General features: G+C 36.6%; 2 protein-coding genes across 8 annotated transcripts in view; both read right to left on the bottom strand.

Moving 5' to 3' along the window:
* The window catches only part of LOC121876079 (E3 ubiquitin-protein transferase MAEA-like), a 28,634-nt gene extending 20,840 nt beyond the window's left edge, over positions 1-7,794 (bottom strand). Inside the window, exons 1-2 of one of the 5 annotated variants that reach the window (XM_042380995.1) lie at positions 7,771-7,794; positions 170-235 (exon numbers count right to left, since the gene is read on the bottom strand). In XM_042380995.1, coding sequence (XP_042236929.1) covers positions 170-208 — 39 coding nt within the window. In that variant the 5' untranslated portion in view covers positions 209-235; positions 7,771-7,794. The other 4 variants (XM_042380994.1, XM_042380997.1, XM_042380998.1 and 1 more) reach the window with 4 other exon arrangements.
* Positions 7,795-15,277: 7,483 nt separating this feature from the next.
* Positions 15,278-22,062, bottom strand: part of LOC121876061 — a 67,269-nt gene continuing 60,484 nt past the window's right edge. For all 3 annotated transcript variants that reach the window (XM_042380954.1, XM_042380952.1, XM_042380953.1), the window contains one exon: positions 15,278-21,868. In XM_042380954.1, coding sequence (XP_042236888.1) covers positions 21,655-21,868 — 214 coding nt within the window. In that variant the 3' untranslated portion in view covers positions 15,278-21,654. The remainder of the gene's footprint in view (positions 21,869-22,062) is intronic.

Genomic DNA, 22,062 nt, shown 5'->3' with positions numbered 1-22,062 from the left:
AAGTTTCTCCAATGAATTAAAATAGCTGAATTGTTTGTGGATAAATCTGACATGCACAACTAACCTAAGAACTATGATCAGTGCATAGAAATTGATTGTTTAAAGAGCTTTGCAAGTACAGTAAGTCAACTGGTTCTATGAGTACATAACACAATAGGTATCAACTCACTTTTAATGTGGGATGTTCTATAGATGAAACATCTGCCATGATGAATCTGTCTTATCCACTGTGGCTCTGTATGGAAACAAAAACAAAGAACATGTGTTGCTGCTGAAACTAAAATATTTGAACATTGAGACCCTAAAAAACATTAAATTTTAAGTATGATACAAGAAAAAGTTTAGGTATGGAATATAATGATAATTTTTTTTTTTTTTTTGAAAACAGGAGGAAATTTTAAAAGAGTGCATAAAAAATTTAAAACCTTAGTGTGTGTGTGACTTAATGAAGATATGACAACAAACCTTTATAAACACAGTACGTAATGTACAACAATTATTTAAAGTATTACAATTCACATTTTCTTTATGACAAAGTGGTAAAATAACCAAGTGTAAACTAAACACATATACAATATAAGAGAACTTTGTCATTAGTACTATGTGAAATATGGCATACTATACGGGTGACAGCTATGATCCACCTATTTCTGGGTAAACACTGTACAGGGAATCCAAGATTGTGTCAAGAGGCTAAGCATCAAGTAAAGCCATTAATGAGACGAGACAAAGTTATTCAAGCCTAACTAAAACTACCTAACGATTTCTAGTTTAACTTCGGTTTGTTTTGTTTTCTTCCATAAATGGTTTGGCTCTGTCAACTCAATCTGATCAAGAACAGAACAAGAGTGCAAGTTTCATCCGTACTATTCAAATTGTTACTTTTAAAGAAATCCTGCATAGTTTCTCCTTGCTTTTATTCTACAGTACAGTATTGAAACAAATATATCAGCAAAAATCATAGCAAAACATATCATAAGATGCAAATCATCATGGAAATGACATCTTGTCTGTGTATGACTGAGTCTGGAAGTATTGGGCTATTTAGAACCAAACCAAAATGACCCACCTATACTTCAATTAACAAATGGTCAAATAATTTAAATTCATTATTGTAGGTAGGGTTAAATAGGTTAGGTCTGGAAAGTGATAAATTCTGATAATGAAGAAAGCAGACATTAATGAAATACAGTTTGAGTTCATGTCAGGCATGGGTACTACAGAGACAATATTTATGGCAAGGTAAATCAAGAGAAATAATTAGGGAAGGAGAGAAAGCTGTACAGTACATTGTATTCATAGTCTTCAACAAAGCATATGACAGGGTACCACAGTGGGCAATGAGAAAGTTTGGGGTTGAGATTGTCTTGTTCAAGTTGTTATGGAATTGTATTAGGATTCGAAAATACTGTACAGTATTACTGCCATCTCTCTGTTATGGAATTTTTTATCCTCGGAACTCTCCAATAGCTGGAATTTTTTTTTAAGCATTCCGAGAAATTCTGGGAAAATCTCTTCATTCCGGGCATGAGAACAAACTTCCGAGGATTACATCATGCGCAATTCCGGAAAATTTTGATAAAATCTCTCCGTTCTGGGCATGGGACCGAATTTCCAAGAGGTTGCCTCATGTTTCCAATGCAGGGACACGTGCTGGGTGGGTGGGTAGGCTCAGAGTGCATAATATATATGTGTTATGCAGTACTGTACAGTACTGTACTAGTATATTATCAGCCAAGAATATCATTAAAGTGGTGTTAAGAAGTGAAAAGTGATTACAGTTACATACAGTATACCGTACTATACATTCTGTACTGGTAAGTGTGAAAATACCATATGTAAAGTACAGTACATAGCAGAATGGACAGTGTATGCTTGTGTGTATAGGGTGTATGTACAGTACAATCCTTCTTTCATGGAGGGAGAGGAGAGAGACAGTTAGCAATACCTGCTACAGTAGATGATACAGGACAAAGGCAGGCCCATCATATCACCATTTGACCTGCCTGCATCACAAGATTAAGACGACAGCATGTGCTGGTGAGTACAATACTGTATAGTGTATACAGTAGGGTCGGGATATATTGCAATTTTTTTATGTCGCGGCTACCAAAATTATCGAAATTTTCCAATATATAGCAAAAAATTTATTTATTTCGCGAGGGAAATCGGGCAGGAAATATTTTGAATGTACCGCCATGGCAAACAAATGCGTTATTTGCTCACCAGAGGTGCCACCATGGCTGCTCACCCACACATTCACACTCGCCCGCTCAGTCTTTCTGAGTGGGTGACGAGTAAGCAGCCGACTGCTGCAGGTTACGACTTCTAAGGTGAGTGTAAATGGGTCGCTAGTGATGTGAAAAGTGAAGTTAAAAGAGAATGGAAAGCTTAATGGAAAATATTTAATATTGTAACTAATATTTTTGGTTTGTTCATTTATGTAGGTGTGGGATTGTCAAGTGAGGGTGGCATTGTGGCGTCTGCTGCCGAGTTTGGTGTTCCCGGGATGGTGCGTCAGCTGCCGAGTCTGGTGTTCCTTGATATTGATATTGAAAAGTCTGTTGTTCCCGAGTCTAGTGTTCATTGGTGCTTTAGTTAGGAAGAAAATAAACTTGTTAAGTCAAGTTTAGTCACCTTTATTGGCCTCCAGAACCTAACCCTATTTTCTCCCTTGATTACATGTAATTATAAATCACGATTTAGTATATAGTGAACATCTTTGGACCCTATCTCACGATATATCCAGACCCAACTGTACAGTACAATGGTATATTTTGTTTATTTTCAACAAATTACACTTGTACAGTACAGTGATGTTTATGTAAATAAATGCAGCTCTGTGTCTGTCCATGCAAGATGCATAGTTTAAGACTGAAAACTTTCCCCAGTACCCGGGAAAATTCCAGGGATGTGTGATTTTTTTCAGAGATGAGAAAATTAGTCTCCTTACCCAAAAATCTCTCAATCCCGGAACTGCTCTGCACCAATTATTCCAGCTAATGAGACAAAAATAGGGGTCCACCATGGGTCGGTCTTGAGCTCCCTTCTGTTTATCATGGTGTTGGAGGCACTATTATGTATGATTTTAGGACAGGTCTGCCCTGGGCAGTGTTGCATAGAGTACCTAGGACTTGGCATTGAGAGCAGATAGTATGTACTGAAGAGACAGTGTAGAAACTTAAAAAGTGGAAGGATGATATGAAGTCAAAGTGTATGGGAGTGAACATTGAAAAAAAAAGAATACAGTGTTGATTATTGGCATGAGTGAAGTGGAATGGCTAATCAGGGTATCCTCGACCTACGAATGGGGTTAAACATGAAATTTACAGTACTGTATTTTATTTACCACAACTTATTTTTTACTTTCATTTACTGTATTTTGTCATTCTATTTCTTCTTTTGTCTTAAATTAAGTGATTTTTGATGCACATAAGGACTTAGGCTATGATATGGTGGGATTTTAAACATTATTCTTTAAGTACAGTATGCACATATCATGTGTTCTGACTTATATACAAATCGGACTTAAGAACGTCCTCAGGAATGAAACCCGTTCGTAACCCGGGGACTCCCCCCATCCAGTATAAGAAATGTGTTGGTAGTAATTCAGTAATGTGCAGTGAGTGCAAAAGATGCATACACAAGAGGTGCAGTGGTGTAAATGGCAAACTGCAGTATGTCACTGACTGTAAGAGTCGTGTACAGTGCGTGCAGGTTATCATGTTGTTGAGCAAGACTGGAAAAGCTTGACAGTGAGGAAATTTTCCTGGACTGTTTCAAAGAGCTCTGCTACCTCGGTGATAAGATCACAGTGATGGAGATAGTGCCAAAGCTAGCTCAGTTACAAGTCAAGGGGCTTTATTAACAGAGAGGGGAACCACTTTTTCGCTTGAAAGAAAAATGATTTATGGCAATTAAAGAGGACGGCATACATCAGCTTGAGCAAATTGAAATGACACAGTGAGATGGATGTGTAATGTGACGTTGAAAGAGCTAAGAGGGCGACTGGGTACTGAGAGCTTTGGAGATAAAAACCCAACCTGATGATGATAATGATGTCAAAATAATTTAGCTCTACAATCTCTGATATGATCGTAAACAAGTGGGGCTATGAGCTTCATAAGGTCCTTTAATTACCAGTACAGTGGTCCCTCGGTTAACGAGCGCCTCGGTTAACGAGCGCCTCGGTTAACGAGATTTCGGTTAACGATTTACCTTCCATAAGATTCTTAACTTCGGTTAACGAGCAATCCCTCGATTAACGAGTTTTTTACGAGCCGACTTCAACATGTTTTCGCTTGCATTTGGCGGTCCACCAGCTGTAGTATTAGTCCGCCAATACATTAATCGGTTCTAGGGCTTAAATTCCTTACTATTTTAGTAAATATCAAGAAGTTTATACTATTCAATAATTTTAAAAGTTTAAAATTCAATTTTCTAGTCATTTTAACAATTATTGAACATAATTGAAGGTAAAGTGACTAGTTTAATGCGCGGCATCCAGCCTCTTAACACAGCAAACAGGCGTTAGTCTCTCTCTGTTTTCACTGGAGGTAACATATTGCTTGAGACTCTCTTCAACTAAATGCTTTTTTTCTGTGTTTCCAAGCAAATTATTGGTCATTTTGAAATATATTTTACATATTGACAATATATAATGCAGTGCAGTGTTGATTTAAAGAAAATAATCGTGAAATACACCAAGAGAACTAAAATTTTATGGGTGAAATGGTGCCATGGGGTGACTTCTCTTCCACCCCAATGCCTTCTCTTCTTCCTTCTCCTCCACCCCCATTCTAATTCCCATCATCATCATCATCATCCAGGAGCCTTCTACATACACACCTCAAAGTATGTGAACTTTTCTACCATTTTTGTTGAATTTAGGAAATTTTCGGTGAGCTGGAACCAATTACCCAAAAACCCATTGAAACAATGGTTTCGGTTAACGAACTTTTCGGTTAATGAACGACCTTCTGGAACGGATTGAGTTCGTTAACCGAGGGGTCACTGTACTGAGTTCAGTAATGTTAATGAAGTGAATGCATTCCACAACTTCACTTCGTTGTTAGAAAATTTGTTACATAAGAGGCAGAGGGATGTGTTCAAGGAGTTAAGAGAAGGATGGGTGCAAAAATGCCGCGCTGATGTGTTTATGCAGGATGTTACCCCATGTCACACTGCAAAATCTGTAATACAATGGCTTGTTGACTGTCAGGTAGACTTCATAAGTGATTGCCCAAGCAATTGCCTGACACAAATACTGTCCCGAAGCTGGAAACAGCCATTCGTGAGGAGTGGAAAAATTAAGACCCACAAATAATCCACAACTTGGCAGAGTCAGTTCCTTCTTGCCTGCAGGAGTGTATCAAGAGAATAGGGAGGCCTCTAGACTACCGGAAGTTTATTAATTTCTCAGATTAATTTTTTATTAATATTTCAGCTAGTTGTTTATGTCCGTCACGACCCCGCGCATAATGCAATGGCGAGGAGTGAAATTTGTTATTCCCATTACATAAAATTTACTCCACACCATTGGCCAATTTACACAAACAATCAGTGGTTCATGCAAAAATTGCTCCCAATGATGTTTCTGCCTTTTTTTTTTTATCACATTCGCCACTTATCAGCTTACTAGCCGCTTGGGCACTCTATCCAGTGTCAGTACAGGAAGAAACCGTGGGCCGGGAAACCTGTGATGTTTGGTAGGGTCACACTGGATAACACCCTTCTCACGTGTTTTCCGGCCGAGGCTCGAACCCTTGACATATTGGTGAGAGTTATGCGCGTTACCGATGTACCACCAACACACCTAAAGTGTTAAAATGCCAGATGCATGCACGCCACAACCTGCTTGCCACTGTAGATTACACAGTAAATTTTAATAATCTGATAAATATTTCATTGTATGAATATATTAAGCATACACACCTAAACTTAACAGTATTTTCTATTTTCACAATTTTACTTTCATTTCTGAGAATGAATTTTCATTCTAAATATTCAAACTGTATTAATTTACTGAAAAAGATCAAATAAAAAAAAATATACATACATATACACGATCAAATTTGTTTATCTCAAAAAAGTAAAATAATTCCAAATTATTTGAAAAGGAACCCAATTATTTTTTTTACAAACCCCTTAATAAATTACATCTAAAAATTATGATATGGTATTTTTGCATTTACACATTACACATTCCTACCACTAATCTATTATCATATTCTAATAAGACGTCTAATTTTAAGATCATTTTCATCTATTACATTACTGTCACAAATGTATAATAACGGAGATAGCATATCCAAAAATTTCTCTATTTTCTTCCATGAATCTTCCGCCATTATCGCCTACCTCACCTCTCACACTACGTGTCTCCTGCGTGTCTCCTTCATAAATCATCACACGCATGCGTTCCCGTACACGTCATGCGACCAATCAAAACTTGGTTTTTTTTTTGCAACCAATTAATATGATTTGTGGTTTAATTTGCAGTATTTTTGGCCCAACCAATATCGATTTTTATTTTGGGTTTCTCATATTTCCAAATTCAAATTCATTTCCCACCATGGAAGTCTGTGATGGGTGTCACTTCAATTATATGGAGCTGATTGCGAGTTTTGGGGAAAAAACCGAAGAAACTATAGCATTTTCTCGATCGCATGGTTTTCTCCCGACCTCAGTAAAGTGTTTTAAGTACAAGACTGAATGTAAATATCGCAAAGACCAACATATGTGCCGTTGTGTAAGAATCTCGGAATCCAACGACGAACAAGAACCAGCCCAATAAGGTAAGAAATAGGTGATTACATCATATGGTGAGATAGTTAGGTTAGGTTAGGTTTGGTTTTTGTTTTTCTAGTGTGTTTTGGTGTATTTTTTATTCGCTTAGCCATTATTTTTTTTCGAAAAACGTTCCACGAAAAAAAAATTGATAAAAAAAAAACGGCCAATTTCCGACGGAAATGAAGGTCATATTCGGTCTAAACACACAAATACACTAGAAAAATATATTTTTTACTTTCTAACAGTGGGAGGTGGAAGTGCAAATTTACCTATGATATAACATGCAGATTATCCTAAAAAGGCAAACTGCCTAACAAAAAATATAATATATATATATATATATATATATATATATATATATATATATATATATATATATATATATATATATATATATATATATATATATATATATATATATATATATATATATATATATATATATATATATATATATATATATATATATATATATATATATATATATATATATATATATATATATATATATATATATATATATATGTACTGTACTGTACTGTATGTGGTTAATGCCGTTGGGAGAGTGGCCAGCAATATTATGATCTAACTCCTAGCACCAATGACCACCTACAAGATGTTTCTTAAAACCATTATCAATACCGAGACTAAAGAAATTTGTTCAATAACAAGTTTCTGATAATATTTTTCTTTACTAACAACAGCCACAATTTGATAGAGCCTAATAATGGTCAATGAAGAAGTAAATCTCTTTGTCCCTCAGCTGACGATTGTAAACAAATGGCTGCTATGTGTCCGGAACAGGGAGGAACTCTTAACTTCTTTTCTTACACCTAATCTGTCTATAAATTTCAAAATAATTGTTTCACGTGTGTCTTAACGGCATAATGATATGATTTGATATTGTGATTTTCATAAATGAACAAAAAAAAACAATAATTAAATTGATTATGAAACGAAGCCACTTTATTACGCTACCTTCGAACACCACCATTGAGGAGGAGTGTGCCAGGTGATGTGATGTGAAGTGAACATAACCATTACAGTCAGTGTTAGCGAAAGGCTGTCTAAGATAAATGACCTATATAGATAATATTCATACAGATTTTCAATTTCAAAATACGGAACACCATTTTTTTGTGGGGGTGAGATGGAAAAAATAATTTTTAACTTCTATTTGGAGAATAAATAATGTTTAACATTTAAACGAAAATTAAAATAACAAATAAAAACTATCATTCTATGATTTTTACATGTTTAATGGAAATTTATTCACCAGCTTTCTCACTTATATTGATGGACAATAAGATTTCAGTTGAATCCAAGTTATAAATACCGTACAAAGTTTTTCATACTGATTTGAATTCTTAAGTTATTCGTCTATATTAATTACGTGTTGTAAAATTCAACTTCGCAACTGACTCAAGATGTAAGTAAATGATGTTCAGTCAAGTTCGTTAGTCAAAATGCGCATTAAAAAAAAAAATATATATATATATATATTTACTTATTCTCTTCGCCACTTATCTGTCAAGTGTCAACCACTTGGTTGAGCAGTCATTCAAACTCACACCTCTGTAACCTGTTACGCACTGTTGACCTTCCAGAATGTATCTATACCTGCGCTAATGTTGGTGGTCTCACACAGCGCCAGGTGCCAGTTGTACATGTGAAATATCTACCGTTTTACAATACTCCTCATGCGCGGAACAAAAAAAAACATACGTCCTGCGCATGTTAACACACCCGCTGAAAGCCTGCGAAATACCTACCCAGATTGTAAAATATTGTCCAACTCTTTGCTCAAAATATCGGATTACAAGTGGTGGTAGGTGATTTTAAGGTAGAGGTGGAGTTTAGGGTTAACACCAGGGATTAGCCTGTGGGGTTATGAGATATTGGTTCACACTCAGGATGGGATGGAGAAGGAAACACAATGTGCTCTCTGTATACATATTGTATTGGATGTACAATGCAGCTTGGTGCTGGGTAGGCAGCATGGTTACACGCGTTGAGGGTGCCCAAAGGAGGGCACGCAGCTTGAGGGACGCCAAGGTCGCCGGCGGGAGTGGGAGCCGCCAGGCTGGAGCGGAGGAGGAGGTGTTGCTTGCTGGTGGCCGGGGGTAGAAAGAGGGTGGTCACAACGGTGTGAGGTCTTATAAGGCGGGGGTAGGCGTGGGTTGATAGTTGACCCCCGCTCCGTCAGGCGGCGCTGGAGGCGTAGGCTGGGGAATTCGAGAAGATTCGGCTACTCAGCGACAAACGGCGCTTGTAGGGGAGGAATCCACTACAATACTCCCCTTCCCCTCCGGGCGCAGCGGGAGGCTGGAGGTTGGCAGGGTTTTGTGCCCCACATGAGGCAGAACGGGCGGTGCAGGCCACATGTGAGACATAACGGCGAGGGCGTGGATGAGCCGGCCGCTAGGGGGGACAGCTCTGTCTAGATACACGAAATCTGTGGGAAAAAAGAGGGAGAAGGAGGGTTGTGGAGGCAATGAATGTTGTGCTTCCCTCGCGGCAGGTACAGAGTCCTCAGATGCGCCTGCTGGGGTGTGTGGGTCTGGGTCAGGAGCAGGGACTGCATCAGGAACAGGGTCCATGACAGCAGCAGGGTGCATGATAGCAGCAGGGTGCAGGACAGTCGCAGGGGGTACCTGAGGGAGAAAAGAGGGGTGTGTGGGTCCGCGTCAGGATCAGGGGCCGCGTCAGTAGGAGCGGCAGGGGGTACTGCTGGGCCGGGGGCGGCGTCTGAGGCAGGACATGTGTGTTAGGGTCGGTAGGACGTGGTGCTTGGGGCAGGAAGAGGAGCGGCTGTCTACTTAGAGTAGCAGAGCTGCTCTAGGGTGTCTAACCTGCGGTGTAGAGACAGTAGTTGTAAAGCCCATAAAAGAGCGAAAGGAAACTCACAATGTGCTCTCTGTATACATATTGTATGGGATGTACAATGCAGCTTGTTGCTGGGTAGGCATCATGGTTACACACATTGAGTAGAGAGAGCTGGTTGGTGAGGGTACCCAGAGGAGGGCACGCAGCTTGAGGGACGCCAAGGTCGCCAGCGGGAGCGGGAGCCACCAGGCTGGAGCGGAGGAGGAGGTGTTGCTTGCTGGTGGCCGTGGGTAGAAAGAGGGTGGTCACAGCGGTGTGAGGTCTTATAAGGCGGGGGTAGGCGTGGGTTGATAGTTGACCCCCACTCCGTCAGGCGGCGCTGGAGGCGTAGGCTGGGGAATTCAAGAAGGTTCAGCTACTCAGCGACAAACGGCGCTTGTAGGGGAGGAATCCACTACAATACTCCCCTTTCCCTCCGGGCGAAGCGGGAGGCTGGAGGTTGGCAGGGTTGCATGCCACAGTTGACAAGCCCACCTGGGCACAGGTGACAGGTCACTGACCTACATCGTGGCCTGGGGGGCGAAAATGTAGTAGTACCGAGAACAAATTCTGGCTTGAATGTCATGTACACTAATACTGACACGTTCCTTGATAAGAGAGAGGAGTTTGAAACACTACTAAGAGTACACCAACCAGATATTGTAGGAGTTGTAGAACTGTTGTACAAGAACAGGAGAATCGACCCAGAGGAATGTGAGTTCAGTATTGCTGGATATGACTCATTTACGAACCTAACTCAAGAATCCTGCAGGAGGGGTGTGGTTATCTACGCTAGGCAAGACCTTAGAGCCAGCCAGGCGAGGGTACAGGGAGAGGATGTTTTTGAAGAGTCCAAGTGGTGTAAAATTAAATTAAAGGGAGGGGACTTACTTATCGTCGGGTGTATCTACAGATCCCCAAACTGTGGCCCACTAAATCAAAGGAACTTAAGAACCTTAATAAACAATGCGGCGATGCTCAACCCCAGCCACCTCCTTATCATGGGGGACTTTAACTATGGCGACATCGACTGGAGAAACGAGTCCACCCCGAATGACTTGAATAATCCTGCTACTCTTTTTGTAGAAACTCTGAGAGATAATTTTCTGTTCCAACATGTGAGAGACCCGACACATTACAGAGGGGAGCAAACACCCAAGCCACTTGACCTCATCATAACAAACGAGGAGGGTATGGTGGCCAAACTGGAACACCTTGCCCCAGTTGGCACCAGTCACCATACAGTGTAGTCATTCAGATTTAACTGTTACCTAGTTCAAGATAAGGCCAGGCCAAGGTGCAAATATTACAAGGGAAATTACAATGGGATGAGGGAAGAGATGAGGGGTATCAACTGGCCTGACTTATTAAGGTACAAGAACGCAGACACTACACTGAATATCATAACTAGTAAAATGACCCATTTGATCAATAAATATATACCCAAGACCAAACCCAGTGCTTCTAGGAATACGAGGGGATCCCTACACATGAACCATGCGGCGGTCGACAAAATTAAGAAGAAAACCCAGAAATTCAAGACGTGGGTTGGGTCAAACGATGAGCAAGACAGGAGGATGTATGCAAGAGCCAGAAACCGAGCAAAGATAGAGTGTAGGAGGGCTGAAAAGGAGTTCCAGAGGCTGGTTGCACGCGAGGTCAAGTCAAACCCAAAGGCGTTTTACCGCTATGCAAAGTCGAAATTGAAAACGCGAGTAGGAGTATCAGACCTGAGGCTTGAAGATGGTAGTTACGCAGATTCTGACCAGGATAAAGCTGAGGCTTTGAACAGCTTCTTTTCCTCAGTGTTCACAAGAGAGGATGCAACTAACCTTCCTGCGTTTGAGGACAGACGGTTCGACACAGCACTGACCCACATTGTGTTCACAGAAGACGGTATTAGAAATAAACTGTCCAGGCTAAAGGTCCATAAGAGTCCCGGACCTGACATGGTGCATCCTAGAGTGCTAAGAGAGCTGTGCAACGAGCTTGCAGAGCCCCTGAAGATTCTGTTTTGTAAATGCCTGGATGAACAAATGGTCCCCAGTGAATGGAAAGTGGCTTATGTGAGTCCTATCTTCAAGAAGGGCGATAGTCACTCCACGAACAACTATAGACCGGTGAGCCTGACCAGCATAATATGTAAAGTACTTAAGAGTATTATCACAGATGCCCCGATGGAACATCTACGAATGACAACACTATATGGAGGCTGGTGCCAACTGGGGCAAGGTGTTCCAGTTTGGCCACCATACCCTCCTCGTTTGTTATGATGAGGTCTAGGGGTTTGGGTGTTTGCTCCCCTCTGTAATGTGTCGGGCGTCTAACATGTTGGAACAGAAAATTATCTCTCAGAGTTTCTACAAGGAGAGTAGCAGGGTTATTCAAGTCATTTGGGGTGAACTCGTTTCTCCAGTCAATGTCCCCATAGTTAAAGTCCCCCATGAGGTGGCTAGGGTTGAGCATCGCCGCATTGTCTATTAAGGCTTTAAGTTCCTTTCATTTAGTGGGCCACAGTTTGGAGATCGTTTCAAACTCCTCTCTCTTATCAAGGAACATGTCAGTATAAGTGTACATGACATTCAAGCAAAAATTTGTTGTCGGTAACGTCTCTGCTCTTAGTAGTAACTCCGGCTCCCCTCCATGCTCATGTAACCACCCATGTTCATTCCTGTTTTTTTATTTCATCCTCCCCCTTCTGATTCAAGCACATCAAAAGTTCTTTGTATGGTTCCCTCTGCACTATCATGCAATCTGGACTTAAGAGTATGTCCCAAAATGCTGCTTACCTTGCTAAGTTTTTAGTCTGGCGGGTAAATTCCCACTTTTTTTTTCTGTACTGTTATCCTGAGAGACAGTGAGAGTAGGGCATATTTTCCTGCTTCTGTCCTACCCACTTCGTGTTTACCTACTTTCAACGACTGACTCAGGAACTCCAAACACGATTACACATATTGTTCTTGCACTTGAACTGATCCCGATATTCCTTCTCTCCCATATCAGTTGATGTACTAGTTGTAACCTTTTCAACATTTCTGCAGTCCCTAGCTGCTGCAAGACCTGTTCAGAACCTAAATTTTTCTGTCACCTTGTGGCCCTGCCACAACCATAGCATAGCTCTCTTAGCTACTCCCTCTATTCTATCAGCCACTTTTCTTCAGTCTTAGTGAGGATCTCTTTTTCCAACTTGCTCTAGTTTGACAACCAATAAGGATCCAACTTCATCTATCTTCAAGAACTAAATAGACAGTGAAACAGTATGCCGAGATGTCATTTTATTGAATCATTCATAATTTTATTATACAGTATTTGGTACATATTGTGGAAGAATATACTGGCAATGCATGTTCAAAGATTAAATAAAGTTTATGAATCCCTTACCCAAATATCACTAGTACAGTACTGTACTGTACACAGAATGTGCTGTTTATATGTGTTGCTGATATTAGTGATGACCACAACATGTACTGGTATATAAAAATCTGTTTTATGTGATTACAATTATATCCAGTCTGTAGAAGAGAATGAACAATATTATCTTAAGATACAAGATTATCATCAGTACCTAGAAAATTTTATGTATTTAAAGGGTGTACTGTATATTGGCCAAGTGCAGGTAGCCTTGATGTTGGCTGGGCAGAGAACAGTGACAATCAATGCCATATGTGGGCCCTAAGTCCAGTACTTGCCAAATATACCCCCAAAAATTTCCATAAGTCTCTGCATCTTACATACCGGAGGGTAACCCGAGGAGGATGAGGACCCTACCTAAAACTAAGATCATAATGTTTAGGGACAGTTACCCAGGTTAACCAGCTGTCTTAACAAAAAACATCTAGAGTAAAAATATTTCTTACCCCAAGAATACCGTAAAGCAATTTTTATTTTTACACGAACATCAGGATGCATTGCTTAAGTCCGCTGATATTTTATAAACATTAACAATACTATTCCATTTCATGCTTACTTTAATTTTTTCTATAGATGACAAGCCAAGAAGCTGTATGTAGTCTGACTCACCCAGCAGCAGAGCGTGTCACACACACTCTTGCTCCTGTATGAAGCATTGCTGCAAGGATGTCACTCACCTAACTTCCAATTACAGTAAAACCTCGATTAACCGACCACCTACGGGGGAAGGGACCGACGGATAATCAGAAAGGTCGGTTAATCGTACATAAAGTCTACGGAAATAAAACATACCTTTTCAAAGTACCTTTCCCTAACCTACCTCATTTAATTCCCTCTATTCATTTGTCATTCATATTTCAATAGAATTTGCTTTAAAACATTAACCACTTTAGTAAATAAATATGAACCAGCACAGAAACCGTGAATAAAAAATGGAAAAGTCAAAGAATATATGTCCCCACAAAAATTGTGACCAAGTCCCAGGCTTCATTTAACTTGCTTTGTAACTTAAGAAATAATATACAGTACAGAAATAAACTGTGGCTCAGCTATGCACCCAGATTATGAAACACTGTTTTGTTTTATAAAGTACAGTATTGGTAATTATGAACATTTATTGGTAATCTAGAAAAAAAGATTTTTTCTTTAAATGAACTGTATACAGTACATATAAATGTACTGTTTATACAGTATTTTTAAGCTTGGCATTTTAATGCTGTAGTCAGTCATTGCAAATGTTTGAGCAAGTACAAAATCGATGCTATCGATAGATATAAACAAAGCTTACATGTTGCCATTGTCTTATAGTTTGCAAGTTTTTACAACTAAACCACATAAACCCTGAGTAAAATGGACACAATATTAATTTCAATAATATTTGTTCCTTAGGGAAGAAAAACCATAGGGGGATTATTAATCTAAGGTAATTTATAATACAAGGCAGAGTAAGATTTGAATGCATTAATGAAGTTGTGGCATTTTAGGCAGTGTCTGATGTGCTGGGAAATACAGTACTGTACACCTCTTCACATAGTACACCTAATTTTCCTGATACTACTGATGATCTGGCATCTTGGGATAGTGTCCATTCTCTCTGACGAACACTGGAGATTATTTTAACTACAGAAAATAGAGTTTTGCATAAATGCAGAGGTTGCATATATATATATATATATATATATATATATATATATATATATATATATATATATATATATATATATATATATATATATATATATATATATATATATATATATATATATATATATATATATATATATATATATATATATATATATATATATATGATATAGTATATATATATATATATATATATATATATATATATATATATATATATATATATATATATATATATATATATATATATATATATATATATATATATATATATATGCTGTAATATTAATATATATAATATATATATATATATATATATTAATATATATATATATATATATATATATATATATATATATATATATATATATATATATATTATATATATATATATATATATATATATATATATATATATATATATATATATATATATATATATATATATATATATATATATATATATATATATATATGCGCAAAATGTTACAAAAAAAGATATACCTGAACTATCTACAGCATAGCCTACATGGCTATAAAAGTATAATCAATACAAACAAACTTGTCTGGCAGTTATTCTTTTATTATTGTTTAAAAATTATTTGTCTCATTGCATCATGAGCTATTGCCCTTCTAAGAGAAAAATTCTAATATACTGATTAGTATGGCTACCTTTCTCCCAGAAAGATGTGCAGCAAAACTACAATGATGAAGCATGTCCAACTCAGCTGTAGGTACATCAGGAGTGTTTTGAAGATTATTAAAATAAAGCCCAACTTCTTACATGTTTGTAATATAAGTACCATGTATGATTGAAATCATCCTTTTTCTTTAATACATGTACTGTACAAAAAAAAAATTATAACACTATTTACAATGTAATATTGCAATGACAATATGCACACCTTTACATTCATCCACACACACATACATACATGAACATTTAAACACACAAAAATGTAGTAATGGAAAATTGTAATACTGTTATCAATCTTGAAAAAATTTCCTCCATTAAATAAAATACAAAACACCTTTGTTATGAAAAATTAACTGAAGTTGAAAGAATTATTGTTTTCTAAAACTGCAACTGCTACAAAGTATCAGTACAATTGAAGAACATACAGGTGTAAGTTTAGAGATGGTCTCCAAGTGGTCAAATTTACTATCCCAACTCTATGATACAGATTGGACCCAGCTAATCTGGGACCCGATAGTCTGGCAGCTTCAATGGTTCGGGACGGTGTTTGAATCTGGCTGTCGTTAGTTTCCAGCTATCAGTAGGCTTATAATGTACAATTTTCTCTTTGCCTTTTTGCTAATCTACTTATTTTAGTGTCACATAACTGGTTTGGTCTCAAGCTTCCCAGATAAGCGAGGTCCAACCTGTGTAACTTGAAAATATTTGTCAAACATATGCTCCGTCTAAGGAGAAAAACTTCGGCTAGACAGACACAAGAACAGATGGATGGACAAACAGAAAAGGCAAACATGTAATGCTCCCAACGTTGGCAAAAGCATATTATAATTTTCCACTAAGGTAAAGGGATCACTGATGAAACTGAAACTCGTAAACTGCTCGACTGGTCTGACAGAATAATTTGTTCCTTATGCAAATACAGTACTGTACTGTAAAAATGTAAATCGTTCGATATAATCCCCTCAAATTGTCCCAACAGTGTGGTTCTTTAGTGTTTTTGCAGTGTTTAATAAATAGTAATCTCCCTTTACACTTGACATTTCTTAATTGCATTTTTTGAATATCACACGAGATGAGACAAAGGGTGAAAGCAAAGGAATGCGTATAAAATATACTATACAGTACTAGGTTATCATTACATACAATATAGCAACATGTTTTATGTATTCATTAATCTCATCAAACTTACATACACTGTAACTAGAAAATATAACCTAATGGCTTTAAATAATATTTGTATGGCATAACTGTCAATATTGTAAGATACTCAGAGATAAGAGAAAAAGTTGCCATCAACCAAACACATTACAGTACTGTAGTTGTGATGAATCTCAGCTTATTCTTGTATGTTCAAATGCTGGATAGTTTAATCATCTTATTACTTATCTATCTCTATTCATATATTAACCATCAACATTAACTTGAGAAAATCCAATGGATTAACATATTAAGATCATCCATTCATTCACATTGCAACCATAATTACATTCTGTAATTAGTGTTACTGTAAAAAGATTATAATAAAGAAAAGTTCATCTCCCTAATGACACTGATTAAATCACGTATGATGTGATTCTCGATTGCTAAATACTGTACATTTGTTACATCAAATGTATAAGACCAAAGAAAAGAAAATATTTAACAATTTATGTATATTATATACAGTGTAATGGCAAGGGATGAGAATCTTAGCCTGTTCAGAAAGACTATTTAAGTTTAGTTCCCTGAAAAAACTAAGAAATAATCCCAAGAGCCAGGAATGAATTCTTAAAAGGTATTAATAACAGATAGGTCTGTATGTATACTGCCCTAAGCTACTTGCTATAAAATACACAGCTAGTCAACAAAGGAAGTCCTTAACAGTGTCTCAGATTTCTTTTATGGATGTGCCAAAGCAAATTAACATGGAGGATGTCAACTTGGAACACCCTGCACACCAGCAGATCATTATAAGTAATGTAAAGAGACATCTCAAGAAATCTCACAAATTTCCTACAAAATATAATAGCTTAAAAGACATTATTCATTTGGTACTATTCCATCTAGGTTAACTACCCCCTGTCACTATCACAGAACTACCCCTGGTCACTTCATGTACATCAACCATCAACAAACCTTACAAATGGTTCCCTTATACAGTATATACTTCTCCCTTTACCAGCACAGTAATTTATGCTCAGTGGTCATATACGTAAAACAACTAGTTCTCAGGGATATAAAACATTAAATTAAAGCAATTTTCACAACCTGACTGATGATGGCAGTCATAGGTGGATATGTCATCCTTATTTCCTTTTCATATACATACCTAGATTTATGAACAGTTATAGACATTATGTTGTTAATATTCAATGGACATTAGCTATGTTTATATTCACCTGCAGATACTGAATGATAAATACAAACTCAAATAAAACTAACCATTTATAACAGATAACACTTAAAGGTATAATTTGTTTTGTCACAGATTAACAGTAAGAAGGTGAAAGAATGTTAAAAACACTGTACACATTAAGGAATGAATCTTTAATGAGTTAAAATCATCCTTTTACCTCTTTTAATCTGTAACAAGTGAGCCACTATACTCGTTACAATTTCTTTGTTATCAGACTCGACAATTAAGTAAAAAAAAAAAAAAAAAAGCTCCCATATTATGAATTTCAAAATAATTTTATTTTACATATTTATCTAATTCTACTATAAAAATTAGTAAACTTCTGGATCAAATGTTTGTATACAGCACTTTATAAATATATAATTTCTTTTATTTTCAAACACCAAAGGACTTATCGTAAATAAATCTTTAAGAATGCAATTACTGTATGTACAGACAAATATCTTACCATTTGACTACGAGGTGGAGGATCAGGAATAACTATCAGCTACATCTGACAGCATCCCCAACAACTACCCAAAAAATTAAATTAACACATGATTTAACCTTAACTTTCAATATTTTCTGTATTGTGATTTATCGTAGTCTTTTGGGACTTTTTTCAATAGGTACCTTAATTAAGTTGATATTAGAGCATCTACATACCAAATTTGTTCTGGCTGGAATCAATATTTCTTATGCAATCTTGCTGGGATAAATGTGATGGACGATTGACCTTTAAATTGGTCTTCATCACATTTAAAAAATATACACCAGCCAATAAAACTTTATTATGATGGTTGAATGGTTTCAGAGACATCTTATCGACAAGGAATTAACCTTTGACCTTCCTAGACTTTTGATGAACAGCACTTAAAATAGAATAAGGTTTAAGCTGATATCAGTACACTGACTCATAAAACTGAATCTGTTTGTGATAAACATATCTCGAGATGTACTGCTGACAAAAACTGTGACGGACGGACAAGGGACAGCTAAATGTTACATGTCTCCATAAGGGTAGGAGACATAAGTACCTGTACTGGCACTGTTCACTCACTTGCTAACTGCTTTTGTTGTTGTTCTGCTTATAACAAAAGAATTTAGTTAAAAAACAATTTGAGAGTCAGGAGGCTCTTAACATATTTTGCTTCTCACATTCAAGCTCTAAGCAGATGTTTGTGATGTAGTTTTACACTATGCTTAGACTTAACCTTGAATATTCCCTTCACTCATTAATTCTCTATATTAAATTTTTCAAACTCTCCCACTTCTTGACATTTCCATTTTGATCTTGAGAGCTCTTTCCTTTATATATATATATATATATATATATATATATATATATATATATATATATATATATATATATATATATATATATATATATATATATATATATATATATATATATATATACACACACACACCACAAGGGTTCCATTTCTGAAAACCCTTGTGATTTGCAAAATTGTAATTGCAAAACTAATTTTCCCATAAAAACAATGTACTGTACAGTATGAAGGGTTGACGCAGTCCTGTCTGGGAATTTGGGGAGTACTGTACTGTACTTGAGATGATTTATCATAATGAAGCACTTATAAACCAATAATAAAATATATATATATATATATATATATATATATATATATATATATATATATATATATATATATATATATATATATATATATATATATATATATATATATATATATATATATATATATATATATATAATAGAATACAGTATAATCTGCAATTGAGAGTTGTGTGTCTCTTGTCAACCGACTGCCCACCACCATCCTGCAACAACTAGTCGTCACCACCACCATCTAAACTGTTTTTTTACCGCACTAATTATATTAATACAATAAGCATGTAAAAAATATAAGAATGCATAAAAGATTTTTGCTCAGCTGGAAGTAATTCACATGTGTGGTTTGAATTTTTCCTTACACTAGCACTGCAAAAAATGAATAACATTGTGATTATCATATATGTTGGTCATTAAAATTAAACTGTGATAAATGAAAAGAGCAAAATACAAATTTGCAATGTGTACGTGTGGGCGTGCATAGAGTATACTGTATATGCAGTATACAAATGCCTTTTCCTGTTCGAAAGCTGGTACTGGGCAGTTCACACAGCCTAACTAAAAATACAAAAAATTGAGGCTCACTTGCTAAAGATAAATAGACAGTTGGAGAACTTACATCATAGCTATATCAATTTGCAGATTCATCAGCAACTATTTGAGCTTTAGTGTTAAGGTAATCTCCATAAATACATACAGGTGTAGGGTGATCTAAATATAGTGAAGATTGCATGAGACCTGTATCTTCTTTATATGTCATTCTACCAATGAATAAAAAAGCTGAGTAAAAGCTCAAATGAAAAAGATGAGATTCCAGTTCTTACTCGGATGTAAAATCTGGATCTGAAATGTAAAGTACTTCTGAATACAGTAACTTATAAATCATAATTTCATAGAAGTGCAAAGAATCCAAACTATCTAATTTGGGTTCTATGATATAAGAATGCATTTTATAGAGGTTGAAGATCCCATTGCTGGCAACTTTGGGACCAACTCCAAACCAGATAAAGGAAATTACCATTATTTATTATATCATATTTCTTATGTACCTGTACAGTACATGTAACAGGTTACCGATACTCTGTATATCTGTACATAAACACATTGTAGTATATAATTTCCTATAAGTGTTTTAGATGGAGAAAAATGGTACAGTATACATGTATTGTAATTACCAATAAGGGTAGAATAAAATGATGACACTTAAATAAGCATACCACCACCACCCTCAGCTGTCAATTCAAACAAATGAACTGATTGGCAGGCCACTAAAACATTAGCAGCAAACCGGTGAAACTACGATATATACTGCCACTCGATGTGAGGATCACAGGGTAGTAGAATTTTCGTTCGTGTTATCATCTGACCGCACCATTCTTTAGGTGGTTTGCCAGGTAAAGGAGTTTCTAAAAACAATGACTTTTGTGGGAGTGGCTGGATATGGGAGCTTCAACCTATAGTTCTTCTTGCGGCTAACTAATTCAAGTGTGTGTGTGCACATACAAGTACACACATTTGTCCCGTGTCTTCTCCAACACAGCTTATTTGTGAATACAAATTAAGGACTTTATGTCAGAGAGACAACTGGAAAAATATCCAAGTACAGGTATCATGAAACTTCACCCAAAGTTTCCTACTACATGTACGTATATTATATATATTAAATGATGCAGGTTCCATTCATCGTTTATTTTATTTAAGACACCCTAATCCCCAAATCATAATTAAAACTAAATAACCCTTACAGAAGAAATAATCCCTAAAATTTTCAATTCATAATACAAAAATTCTCATGCACAGCACTCACAGTAATTAAATCGAAGTCCAGGTGATGAGGATTATTCACTGAAATGATTACAAATACTTCATCTCAACTCTCATTACCGAGTCAAAGTTTCAGTTGGTACAGTCCTATTGTGTCTACCATAAATCACATCGGCATCCCTTGTTTCACACCAGTGTCAACCTCCCTAGTGAGGTGACAATAAACAAGCCTTAAAATTAAGGACTTCTATCACTATTATGTATAATTCTCTCTTCACTGGAGTAGCTTCACCATTGTCTATATTCTATTTTATGAGATGACTATTCACTATATAATTGATATTACTCTTTGGATCATTAGAGAATGCCAGCATTCACTTATTTATCGAAGGCAGTTCATAATTCCTTCAAAGTGTCTAAAGCACAGTTTCTCACTCACACTATCAACAAACTATTCACTATTTACCGTAATGGAATCTTTCTGTCACCACCACTCGCCAGGGAACAAGTTTAGATGGCAGCCTGTGGCATCTTGGGAACACCAGTAGCATTCATATCAACAGATACTTCAGAACTGATGGTGGCAACATTAGCTGTTGCTCCTGGAATTGCTGATTCCCCTGAAGTGTTGCCATGGTCACGTTGGGCAAAATGACGCCCCAGGATTTTAACAGCTGAATATCTTGCCCGTTGGTATGCACTGAAGGTATTAAAACCCAAGAACCTGTACAATTAGATCTGCATTAGATATCTTACAAGCAAGCATGAACCCACTGAAAATAGCGCTATAATTACATACTGGGGTAATTCACAAAAGTGCTGTGAAAGATATAGTTGTAAGAGAATAATGAATACAATACAGAATTATTCTTTATTCCTCAGGGGTATGAAAATTAATACTGTATCAGTACAGTCACA

The sequence above is a fragment of the Homarus americanus genome, unplaced genomic scaffold (genome assembly GCF_018991925.1).
Source record: "Homarus americanus isolate GMGI-L3 unplaced genomic scaffold, GMGI_Hamer_2.0 scaffold34921, whole genome shotgun sequence".
NCBI classification, from domain to species: domain Eukaryota; kingdom Metazoa; phylum Arthropoda; class Malacostraca; order Decapoda; family Nephropidae; genus Homarus; species Homarus americanus.
Note: the sequence above shows the minus strand (reverse complement) of the source record. Positions and strands in the feature narration are given on the sequence as shown.